Consider the following 13,305-nt stretch of genomic DNA (forward strand, 5'->3'; position numbering starts at 1 on the left):
AGCACAGTCCTGCAGGCTGGAGGTAATAGGTGGATAAGGGAGGGAGCAGGAAACAGGGAGGTGGAATGGATCTGTGAATGGAGAGGGAAGGGGGTGGAGAGCTGGGGGAAAGGAGACAGGGGGATGGGGAAGAGAATGGGCTAGCAGAAATGGGATAAGTTGATGTTATTTCTCCAACCAGATGGCATTATCAACAATGTAGGCATTAACATCGACTTCTCTGGTTTCTGCTAGCCCACTCCCTGTTCTCCCTCTCTTCCCCATCCCTCTGTCATCTTTCCTCCAGCTCTCCACCCCCTTCCCTCTCCATTCACAGATCCTTTTCCCCTCCCCCTGTTTGCTGGTGTGCCCTCCCTCCCATCCACTTATTACCTCCCACCTCTGCTCCTCCCACTCTCCTCTCCTCCATTTTGTTCAGGTCCCTGCCTGCATATTCCTCATACCTGAAATGTTGGTTAATTATCTTTATCTGTGCTCTATAAAGTATGCTGTTTGACCAGCTAAGTTACTCCACGTGCTTTTACTTCAATCATGGTGTCTGCAGACTTTCGTCTGGTCCAAATATTGGGTTAGTCCCACGTCCAACAGGCAGGTGGCAGCATTGACTATTGGCTGGAGCGCTGCGATGTCCTTAGGGGACTAGAGGCAGAGGGTCGAATGAGTGGGCAAAAGGCAGACGAGGCGGTGATGAACTGCCGTAGACTGGAATTATCTGGCAAGCGGGGAAGGAAAGGTCAGTACAGGACTTCAGCAGGATGCTGGAGAGACAAACTGATGTCTGACTGTGGGGCATTTCAAAACACTGGGGGTGCGGGAATTAAATTTTAACTTTTTAAAAAACATTTAGGCATACAACACGATAACAGGCCATATCGGTCCACGAGTTTGTGCCATCCAATTACACCCAATTAACCTACAACACCCCCATATATTTGAAACGGGTAGGAGGAAACAAGAGCCCCCTGGGAAATCCCATGCGGACACGGGAGAACGTACAAACTCCTTATAGACGGCGCGAGATTTGAACCCCAGCCCCGATCGCTGGCACTGTTAACAGCGTTGCGCTATCTGCTATGCCAACCAAGCTAATTAAAGAGGTGCTGTGGAGCAAGGGAGCAGCACTCGGAAGGGAACACGTTGCAGGAACCCAAGAGCTGGCCCATGTCCAATGGAAGAGAGGCATGTAAACCAGAGGTCTACCTACAGAGAGGTCAAGAGATGAGCCACTGGTCACTGGATAAACAATGGGAGAGGGCTCTTCTTTGAGTCTGACCTCCATTCTACTTCGTTGGTGAGAGACAGAAATTGTAGATACTAGAATCTATACCAAAAAAAAAACCAAACTGCTGGAGGAACTCAACGCATCTAACAGCATCAGAATTGGTGGGTGGGTGGTGGGGAGAGGGAATTGTTGGATGTTTTGGGATAAAAGCATTCATCAAAACTGAGCCTGGAGAGGGTAGGTAGCCAGTATAAAGAGGGTGGAGGGGAGACTGTATTGGTTAACCAGGAAGCAGGAAGGATGGGGAGGATGAAGTCTGGAGTTAATCCTAAATTACATCCCTCAAACCTAAAAATCTATCAGCCCCAGTGGTGTAGGCTTTTTCAATCCACCCACAGCCTCAGCTGAGATGCTTCCCGATTTTCACTACCTTTCTGTGAAGGGATGGGACTGGGACTACTAATGGCATGCATGACCTCTGGACTGGGTCCATCCACTATGATTCCATCCATCCACCATTCATTCATAACCTCTGGACTGGGTCCATCCACCATAGATCCATCCATCCACCATTCATTCATAACCTCTGGGCTGGGTCCATCCACCATAGATCCATCCATCCACCATTCATTCATAACCTCTGGACTGGGTCCATCCACCATGGATCCATCCATCCACCATTCATGCATAACCTCTGGACTGGGTCCATCCACCATGATTCCATCCATCCACCATTCATTCATAACCTCTGGACTGGGTCCATCCACCATAGATCCATCCATCCACCATTCATTCATAACCTCTGGACTGGGTCCATCCACCAAGGATCCATCCATCCACCATTCATTCATAACCTCCGGACTGGGTCCATCCACCATAGATCCATCCATCCACCATTCATTCATAACCTCTGGACTGGGTCCATCCACCATAGATCCATCCATCCACCATTCATTCATAACCTCTGGACTGGGTCCATCCACCATAGATCCATCCATCCACCATTCATTCATAACCTCTGGACTGGGTCCATCCACCATGGATCCATCCATCCGCCATTCATTCATAACCTCTGGACTGGGTCCATCCACCATAGATCCATCCATCCACCATTCATTCATAACCTCTGGACTGGGTCCATCCACCATGATTCCATCCATCCACCATTCGTTCATAACCTCTGGACTGGGTCCATCCACCATAGATTCATCCATCCACCATTCATGCATGACCTCTGGATTTGGCCCATCCACCAGAGATGGACTCTATCAACCCCATTCTTTCAATGCCACCAAATTGTTCAGTTGAAGCAAACTGCTCCCTTATAATTATAACATAGAGCAATGCAGCATGGGATACACGCTTCGCAGCCCACATTGTATCTGCTTAACACGATGCCCAAGTTAACCTGAAGCTCAGCTGCTTACTCACGATATATATCCCTTTGTTCCCTGGATAATCATGTGTCTGTGTAAAAGCCTCTCAAATGTCACTTCTGTCACTACCCCGGAAGCCCATCCGTGGCACCTGCCCCTGTCTCAAAATGTTGCCCTGCCTCTCTATAAATTTTCCCCCCTCACTTTTAACACGTGCCTGGTGTGTACCCTTGGTAACACAGTCAAACTTTTCTCAGCCCCTTTTATAAACTTTCCTCAGGTCTTCCCTGAGCCTCTGATGGTCCATGTTTATCCAGCCTCTTCCCTTTAACTGTCTCACCTTTTGACCCAAAGTAAAATCACGGAGGAACCTTTGGAACCTTGTGCAACATGAATGGGGTGGCGTCATTGGGGCGACACGGTTAGCTCAGCGCTGTAACAGCGCAAGTGATCGGGACCTGGGTTTGAATTCCGCGCTGTCTGTAAGGAGTTTGTCCATTCTCCCTGTGTCTGCGTAGGTTTACTCTGGTTTCCTCCCACCCTTCAAAATGTAGGTCAATTGGGCAGCATGGGCTTGTGGGCCGGAAGGACCTGTTACTGCGTTGTATGTTTAAATTATCAAGAGAGTTAAAAAAATCACACAAACCAAGCCTGCACCCCAGCCAATCACCAAAGTCCAGCAATGCCAAGGTCCAGGGTTATAATCTCGTAGGCCTTCTCTAACCTGCAGAGACCATGCAGAACTTCCCTCCAGATCGCCAATCAACATCACACTGGGGAGTGGATTAACCACACTGGATAACAATTTTTTTTCTCTCAAAAGGTGTGCTTCCTTAAAAAGAAATTGGGGCATAAGATAGACACCCTCAAGCTATACACAAATATAATTTCAGATTTGCTGTATCATGTAGGAAGCTGGAGAAAAAAAAAGAACTTTTATTGAATTTAGCATTAAACGTATTCTCGCCACAAATGTATCACAGCTGTTGCAACATTTCTGCTGTACTGAATCTTCCTGAAGACAATTAATGCTATTGTTAGGTACACTCACTGTGCTATTGCCTGAAGAACATGTGCATCAACATGCATTCAATCTATAATAAATGTCATGCCCAGCATCTGTGTATGTGAGCTGCTTTTATGCCCTGTCTGCATCTATCCTGACTCAGCATGCCCAAGTCTAATACAAAATTTGTACAGCACCTGCAATGAGTGCATGGCCAGGCATGGATGAACTAACTAAAACAGCTTGCTTTGTGGACAATACATTAGTAGACTTAAAATATGACAGGAAATCATAAATATAGGTTATATCTAAAGAAAAATATGTGACGAGAAATTTTTAAGGTGAGTTTCACGATCAAGAGCCCAGAAATCCATGAAATACATCCAAAAGTGTTCAGGAAGCAAAATCTTTTTTGTCCATTGTCATCAATCTTGGCAAGAGGGCAGGAGAGAGAAGGGGCAGGTTGGAATCCAGAGTAAATTCCAACCTACAATACATTCCATCTGGTATTACTGTTTCTTACTGGGATTCCAGTATCAAAAACTCATTCAAGCATGGGGCAAGCAAGTCGAGCAGAAAATAAATATCACATTCTGCTGATTTTCAGGTATTATATACCTATTTAATGACACCAAGTGAGGAAAGGAGGGGAGAAAAAGAACTCTTATCTGTTAAATTACATTAACAGGTTGTCTACTTTTGGATGAGTTGGAATCTTTCGATTACATTCATGTAACATCAGCCATTCTCCAGGCTGTCAGCTTGTGACTGGATCTCATCTCATCCCTCATCGAGAGTGCAGGTTCAGTCACCGTGTCCTCTCTCTAATCATTTTGGCAGGGAGTCAAAAATCCAGCCATTAAGCTTCACTTTCATTACATTTAGAGAGACTGTTTAGGTCTCAATGCTCTATTAGGCTGGAGTGGAAAAGACTTTCATTTGTATAGCACCTTCCACATTCACAGTTTCACAGCACCATACAGGCAAAGACATACTTCTGGTGTAGTAGCCATGGCAAAACAAAAGATAGAATCGATCAACCGTAGCTCCCTCACACATCTACCCTTGGCCTTTCCCTACCAGCTACTGTTGGGATGGACAGGTTTGTTTCTACCAGAGGAAGTGCCTGCAGCCACTCGCAATCTTTGGTGAACTTACTCCGACAACCTCAGAGGGGGAGGCAAGCTGCGAAGATGTGTGGTATCTACAGCTGGCGGCATTTTGGCACCAGTTCTCCTATTTACTTTGTTTCAGCGCCAGTGATTGGGACTGGGGTTCGAACCCCGCGGTATCTGTAAGGAGTTTGTACATTCTCCCCGTGTCTGTGTAATTTCTTCTGGGTGATCTGCTTTCCTCCCACCGTCCAAAACATACGGGAGTTGTAGGTCAATTGGGCGGTGCGGGCTCGTGGGCTAAAAGGACCTGTTACCGTGCTGTATGTCTAAATTTAATAATCAACAGAAATTTAAATATAATTTAAAATTTACAGTGCCTTAGAGTTTTACTCTACAGACAGGCCCTTTGGCCCATCATGTCCATGCCAACCCTTCTACCTACCTATACTATTCGTATTCACCATATGTTTGCTCCATCACCAACTACGACTTGCTGATCTAGATACCTATTCCACGTCGAGAGATCGTCTGCTTTCACCACCCTCTCAGGTAGTGCGTTCCAGATTTCAACCACTCCCTGGGTGATGTCTTCCTCAGTTCCCCTCTGCTTCATGACCTGAACCCCCCTCCCCCCCACAGGTTTCAGGTACCTTTGCTCCGCTGCACGTCCTCTTACCTTACTGCTTGCAGTGGCACTGGAGGTGCGGACGACGGCAACGTTGGTCACCTGAACGAACAGGTAGCTGTTGTCAACAAGGGGCCAAGCCCCCTGCACCTTGCAGGTCTGGAAGCTGTCGGAGAAGGTGCGGAGGTGAGGGTCCCCAAACAGGCCACAGTGGGTGTAGTTGGCCCTCCTCCCGTGCTGCATCAGGCTCTTCTCGTAATTGCAGGTCTCGGGAGCATCGGAGTGCGCCATGCAGTCCTGCGAGGTGGGCTGTGCACGGGCGGGAGCGCGGGTTGGCCCCACCTTTGAGCAGTTGTGCTGGCTCATCAGGTCCTCGATACCGTGGACAGCCGAGTGATAGGCCAGGTCCCCGCGACAGGCCCGTGCTGTCTTGCGGGTGCACTGAGAGTAGGCGCGCAGCGCCACGCAGAACTCCACCGACTCTTCCCCGCCCAGATGTAGTCCGGATGTGGCTGACAGGTACTCTGAGTTACACTTCAGAATCCTGCACTGACAGCTAACTGCGGGAGAAAAAAAAGAGATGAACACTGACCCGAAGAGAAACAAAAATGCCATGCAGGAATCTTGAGCAAATTCACCTTATACAATACACTGTTTCTCCACAGTTCTACTTTACCACAATTTCTCAACACTGCCTTCAAAGGAATTTCTCTCACCTCCTGCACTTCTATCCCTCCACTCCACTGCCATATTCTCGTTGCCTTTCTACCACAGCCACATTTTGTTCCTCTTGACCTGTCGAGACTCGATGGATTATTATTTACCCACGGATGCTGCCTGATCCAGAGTTCTCGTTGTTTGTTCACAAACACTAAACCACATCTTCCTCTCAGAAGCCCTGCTTCATTTATTGCCCAAGACAGCGGCCAGCATCAGATGTCCGGACACTTTGTGCACACTCTCCGCGAGCTACAGTAAAATCCAATGTCTCACAGAGTTTACAGACCACTGAATTTTATTCCTATTAAGTGAACCAAAACACTTAATTCATTTATTTTTGACTTAAGATGTTACAGAGTACAGTAAAACCCCGGGTTTTCCTTTTACCTGAGACTCCGTGTTGCGTGCATGGAGCGGCGAGGCGTGCCAATTTTAAACTTCCATATTTTTTACCATGTATTTTCTGCGATTTATTTTCTGCCAGTTGCTTGAATTCTGGATAATGGGGGTTTCACTGTATTCAGCAGCGAGATTCAAAAGGGGGTAGAATATTACAGCACGGGACAAGGCTCCTCCAAATACAATATCTGTGGTATCATGATGCGAATTTAAACTGCACACAGTCCATATCCCTCCATTCCCTAAACATCCATGTGTCTTCAATGTTGCTATTGAATCTGCCTCCACTACATTCACTCGCAATGTGTTCCAGGCACCTGTCACTCCTTGAAATTTACCCCCTTTCAACTTACATCCATGTTCTCTAGTTTTTGATAAATCCCCAAGTGTCTGGAATTGAAACAACCAGCAGCCTCAAGCAAGCGGCAAAAAAAAGGAAATTAAAAAAAATAAAATAATAGGCAAAAATACGTACGTTTAAAATTGTAGAAGTAAATGTTCTCTGAAGTATAAAACTTCGGTGAAGATGGGAGCAAATATTCAGCCAGCCAGAAGCTGTTTGAATAAAATTGCGTGAAACAGCAACGGCATCGTCCTGGTTGGTCCCGCTCGCCGTTGGGGCAACTCTCTTAAAATGTCTCCTTATCCCTGCTCAGTAAGAATCGCCCCTGACAGAGGCTTTATCTGTAAACTTGTTTGGCTGGGGTGGGGGGGGGATTAATTATCTATAATGTTATCGTTTGTCTTTCGGGCAGCTGCGTGGAGGGGGAGGAACCTGCAGATACAGCGACGGTTAAATGTTTTCAAAGAATGTGACTGAAAATAAAATACTTTAAGGTTTATATATTCATGCAAGTGAAGTTTGTTCAATCCAAGTACGGTCTAGTATTTTTGTCTTTTAAACTGTTCACTCTTAATGCAGGTGTATTAGATGGGCAATGTAAGAGTAAGCCTCAAGCAACCATAAAATTTACTTATCTGGCATCAACCAATCCCCATGGGTGCCAGATACCAGGTATTTCCACTCCAGGGACTGCTTATCCTGTCTATGCCTCTCTCGATTTTGTAAATTTCTAACAGGTTACCCTTCTGCTGCCAATGGTCTAGAGACAACAATCCAAGTTAATCCAGCCTCTCCATACAGCTTTTCTCTTTGATCCAGGCAACTTCCTGGTGAACATCTTCTGCACTCCTCTCCAAAACCTGCACATCCTTCCTGTGATGTGGTGACCAGATCCGCACACAATACTCCAAAAGTGGCCCAAAGTTGTTTGGAACTACAACATGGCTTCCTGACTTTTCTCCTCAACTGGTCATACAGATGAGGAAAAAAGTTGTCTTTTGGATTAAGGTGGAGATCTCCTTTATAGGTGATACAGCGCCAGTGACCCAAGTTCAATTCTGGCGCTGTCTGTAAGGAGTTTGTACATTCTCCCCGTATCTGCGTGGGTTACCCTCACACCTTTCAAAATGTACGGGGGTTGTAGGTTAATTGAGGTATTGGAGCGCACTTGTTTGTGGTCCAGAAGGGCCTGTTATCGTGCTGTATGTCCAAATTTAAATTTAAAGCCAGCACTAGTGAGAAGGGCCAAATGGCCTCTTTCTATGCTCGAATGTTCTTCGCTCCTCAATTTTTTTCCCCAGCCTAAGAAATCAGAAAGCTACATCTTGATCAAATGGATACCTGGGAATGATTAGGAGACTACAATCTAATTTGAGGGATTCAGGCAAGATTACAAATGACAGCGGAAAGCGTCCTCATCTCGTAACTGTCATCTGAATCCGGGGATGAAGTTCTGAGCTAGTGCATATGCAGCTAAATTAATGACTATGAAGCGATTAAAGTATGCTTTATCAGAAAATGATCAGACATTGGCGACCCTTATTACCGTATGGAAAAGATTTACATCATCGATTGGGAAACTTCTACAAGGTTTATGATGGCAAATTGCATTTTTAGATACAAAAGCCCTTCCCTGCCCCGAGTAATTCTGCTCAATTCCTCTTAAGTATGGAATCAAAAAAGAACACAGTAGGCCACTCGGCCCGTTGTCTCAATGCTAGCCACAAAAGGAGGGCATGTAGAATGTTCCCATTCACCTGCTCTTGTCTGTGATCTTGCGGTCACTTCCACTCAGAGATCCTTGGAGTTTGTAGCTCCAACATCCTTTCAGACAATGAGTTTCAGACTCCACCACCATATTTTAAAAAATTTAGTCAAATCCCCTACGTGGAAGAAACCAGAGTTCTCGGAAGAAATCCGTGAGGTTGCAGGGAGATCACGCGTACTCCACGCAGACAGAAGCGGAGGTCAGAATCAAACCTGAGCCTTTGCAGCTATGAGGCTAACTGCTTCACAACCACGTCACCCAGGGATCTCTTGGACATTACGGGCCTGTGTGATCTCCTCAGTCTCCTTTGTTCCAAGAAATCACCCAGCCTGGCTGTCTACACCACCCCACCCCCACCCCCCACCCCCAATCCAATATATAATTGCTTCCACTCCAGATTTGTTGATTTAAGACAACTTACGTGACCAATGTGCGAATGGCAAACTTTTCCACAGATGGGCCAGGAGGTGAATGGATGGTAGCTCGAATGTTTGTAAGATGCAGAAATCCTTCAAGTGTGTTCATTGGGTCCTGTGTACATCCGGACATACAAGAAGCTTGCAGATGCTGGGGGGACTAGTACAGAGCATAAAAATGGGAAAGCAAATGGCAGTCTATTGCTTTAATGACTCCCCACTGCTTTCAGTAGATGCTGCATGACCTCCTGCGCTCTTCTACCACTTTGTGTATTGTAAACAAGAAGGTCTGCTGACGCTGTGATTGCAGTCCACATGATACTCAGCAAGTTATGCAGCATCCTTTATGTAGTAAAGACACATAACCTTGGTTCGTGCCCTACAGAGACAGCGTCAGAACAAATCTAATTGGGGGGGGGACACAAACTGCCAAGTGTGTGGCAGTTTCGTGTGCTGTTCGCGTTCGGGTGGGGGGGGGGGCACAATAACTCATTTGGGTGGCATGGCCTGTGAATGCCACCTCTGCGACCCTGGTAACCGCTATTACAGCACCAGCGACTCAGGTTTGAATCTGGCGCTCTCTGTAAGGCGTTGTACGTTAGCCCTGTGTCTGCGTGGGTTTTCCCTGGGTGCTCCAGTTTACTCCCATCTGGGAAGGGAAGATTGAGAACCACTGCTCTCGACCCAATTGTTTCTGAAATATTTTGCTTGAGAAAAATCGTCATTGACCCATTTCTTTTGGAGTTTTGAAACCGTGCACATAATGAGTCAATTAGGGACAATTAAAACAGTGGTTTTCAAACTTTTTCTTTCCACTCACGTCCCACCTTAAGCAATCCCTTACAAATCAGAGAGCACCAATGGCATAGGGATTACTTAAAGTGGGATGTGAGTGGAAAGGAAAAGATTAAGAACGACTGCACTAGATGACAGGGATAGTTAAAGTGGCTTATGGGTGAATAAAGGTTGAGAACCACTGGTCTGGAGTAAATCTAACTTGAAACCTCCAAGGCAAAATCATAACTCATGATGGACAGCAACGTATCCAACATAAAACAGAGGTTAGCAAAAGTATATGATGAGTGGGGTAAGTTAATATAGCAACTCTCCATTAATTCAATAACATTTTTTCCAATAAATTGTACAGCTCGTGCCGCCCAATCACACTCAATTGACCTACAACCCCGTATGTTTTGAAGGGTGGGTGGAAATTGGAGCCCCAGGAAAAAACTCAAACAGACACGGGGAGAATGTAAAAACTCCCTACAGACAGTGCCAAATTCGAACGCTCGTCGCTTGTGCTGTAACAGCGTTGCGCTAACTGTTTCACTAACCGTGCTGCAATGACTGTCATTGAAACAGGCCATTCGACCCAGTCTGTGCTGACCAATAAAACTAGCTCGTCCCACTGACCTGCTCTCATTCTATAACTCTCCACACCTCTCCTATCCATGTATTTATCCAATAGATTTTTAAAACTCAAGATTGAATCTGCATTCACTACATCAGATGGCAGCTCATTCCACACTCCCATCACTCTCTGAGTGAAAAACTTTCCCTTAAACCTCTCCCCTTTCAACCTAAAGCTCTGACCTCTGGCATTGCAGTGAGACCTGGCACCGTTCCAACACCTCACCTCATGTACCACTCAAGCAGTGAGTAGGGATGGTAGCTTTGACCACGGAAGGAAAGTTCCCTCTTCCTAGTTATTACTCTATCAAACAATCCTCTCCAGTGTGGAGACAAAATGGAATTGGGAGCCCCAGTTGATATCCTTCCCTCCCCATCAATGGTCATTTGTATTCTCACAAGCAGTTATGCAATGAACTTAGACAGCAGCAAGAATGATCCACATTTGGAACGGATCTGCTCCACATCGCTTTTCACTCTGGAAGATGGTAAATCCACAAGAAATAATAGTGACTTAACCATCTGGTGAAACACTGACAGATTTTTGTTGCCTCAATTTGAAATTAAATATTGTGTCGTATCAAATTTGCTTTTCATCGCATCAAATTTGTTTCGCATTAATTTTTTTGTCGCATGAATTTAACATCACATTCAAATTTTGCGTTGAATAAAATGTGCATTGTCACTAACTTTATTACATAAATATTGCATCACAACATTGTTGAATTACGGGAAAGATCTACAAATCTCCGAATGCAGTGAAGTTATAGTTTCTTAATTTAATAATTATATACACCGAGTTACAGGAAGAGGATACAGTAAAACCTCTGGCATCTATGGGGATTGGTAGATGCTGGATAAGTGAATTTTCTGGTTGCTTGAGATTGTGTGTTGAGTGATTTGTGAATTAATGGCGAGGAGCGCCAATTTCAAACTTCCATTTTTTTTTTTAACCTATTTATGTTCTTTTTTTTGCCAGTTGCTTTAGGCTGCAGTTGCTTGAACTCTGGATAACAGGGGTTTTACTGTACTTAATAATTAATTCTTTAAATTAATTTAATTTAGACATACAGTATGGTAACAGGCCCTTCTGGCCCACGATCCCGTTCCACCCAAATGTCCCAATCAACGTACAACCCCAGTACATTTTTGAAGGCTGGAATTCAAATCCCGGTCACTAGTACCGTAACAGCATTGCATTCACTATTCATGTCGCCTGTTAAATCCATTAGCATACTAAACTAATTAGTTTTGTAATTGCTGTTATCTTTAACATGAAACAAAACCTTTGAGTGGAAATGTTGGTGAAATAAGTAAATGATTAATTTAACACGAAAGCCTGCAGATGCTGTGGTTGTAGTAAAACACACCAAAATGCTGGAGGAACTCAGACAGTCTTTTCAGTGTCTAGAGGACAAAGACGTATTGCCGACGTTTAGGTCCTATGCCCTTTTTTAAGGAATAAGCGGAATGACCCAGAAGCAGAAAATCTCAAAGCCTCAGGATTCAAACAGTGGGGGAGGAAAAATGCTGGATGGCCACAGCATCCTCCTACTTGATGAGGCAAATTCTGAGATCATCCTCTTGGCCCCCCTAATTTCACCAAAAAGTTACACAATCCCCTAGGTAATCTATCCACTCTTATCAAACCCCACATTAAATCTCTGGGGAGCTATTGGACCCTGCCTTCAAATTTGACAAACTCTTCAAAGCCGTGGTGAAGGCTGTTTTTACCATTGTTAAAATAAAACTGTACCCCTCACTCAAGGACCTCGAAAGCGTTATTCACGCCCTTATCTCCTCACATCTGGACAATGCTAACACTCTCTACACTGGGATTAACCAGTCCTCCCTAACCCACTTCCAATCAGTTCAGAATCCCGTGGCTAGAGTCCTGACAGGAGCCAAGCAGAAGGTCCATATCACCCAAATTCTGGCCTCCCTCCAGGGGCTGCCGGTGCAGCTCAGAATCAACTTCAAGCTGCTATTTACATACAAGGCCCCCAATGACCTTGCCCACCCCCCCCCCCCCCGCCCCCATCTCAGATCTGCTTACGCCCAACTCCGCTCCCAAGCAACTCAGGTCAGCTACCGCAGGATGCCTGGCTGTTCCACGCACTAAGTGTGCACAAAGGGGAGACCGGGCCTTTGTGGTTGAGGCCCCCATAATGTGGAACAGCATTTCCCTGACCATTAAAACCCCTTCCTCAACTGCTTTAAATCCAGGTTAAAACAAACCCTCTGTCATTAGTGTTTAAAATCTGAAACCCTTTGTACATTCCTAACCTCCGATAGCACTGCACTATTCACTGCAATTGTAGTCTATTTATAACACCTTAATCCATTGTTCTGTAAATAGTTGTACTAGTTTCCATCAATTGCCTTGGTTTGTACAGCACTTTGGTCAATGCAAGTTGAAAAAAATCCACTATATAAATAAAGAACTCGAACTTAAATCCAGATCAACAAAAGGGACGAGAAAAATTAATCACGTTTTTGCGAAGGGAGAGACAGAGACAGGGCAAGGATACGGGGGAAAAGGGGGGGGGGGGGGTTAATGAAGGTTAGAGAGGTTGATATTAATGCCATCTGGTTGGAGGGTGCCCAGTCAGAAGATGCAGGGTGGTCTCAGTCTGGCAGTGCACAAGACCATGGACAGATATGTCAACAAGGGAATAGGATGGGGAATTGAAATGGGCGGCCACTGGGAGATCCACACTGTTGGGGTTGATAGAGCCGAGGAGCTCAACAAAGCGATCTCCCAATCTGCATCCAGTCTCTCTGATGTAGAGAAGACCACAATGGGACCCCCACATATTCACAAGTGGAAGGACAGTTTGGGGCCCCAAATGGTTGTGAGGGAGGAGATGTAGCAATTTAACTTGCCATTGAAGTCTACAGTTTG

General features: G+C 45.5%; 1 protein-coding gene across 2 annotated transcripts in view; it reads right to left on the bottom strand.

The window, feature by feature from the left end:
- Positions 1 to 13,305, bottom strand: part of rgma (repulsive guidance molecule BMP co-receptor a) — a 44,903-nt gene that overhangs the window by 10,477 nt on the left and 21,121 nt on the right. For both annotated transcript variants that reach the window (XR_011349014.1, XM_069912176.1), the window contains exon 3: positions 5,396 to 5,904. Coding sequence is in view for 1 of the 2 variants with exons in the window: in XM_069912176.1 (XP_069768277.1) it covers positions 5,396 to 5,904 (509 nt within the window). In the remaining variant the exon portion in view is untranslated. The remainder of the gene's footprint in view (positions 1 to 5,395; positions 5,905 to 13,305) is intronic.

Source organism: Narcine bancroftii, chromosome 14 (genome assembly GCF_036971445.1).
Source record: "Narcine bancroftii isolate sNarBan1 chromosome 14, sNarBan1.hap1, whole genome shotgun sequence".
Classification (NCBI taxonomy): Eukaryota; Metazoa; Chordata; class Chondrichthyes; order Torpediniformes; family Narcinidae; genus Narcine; species Narcine bancroftii.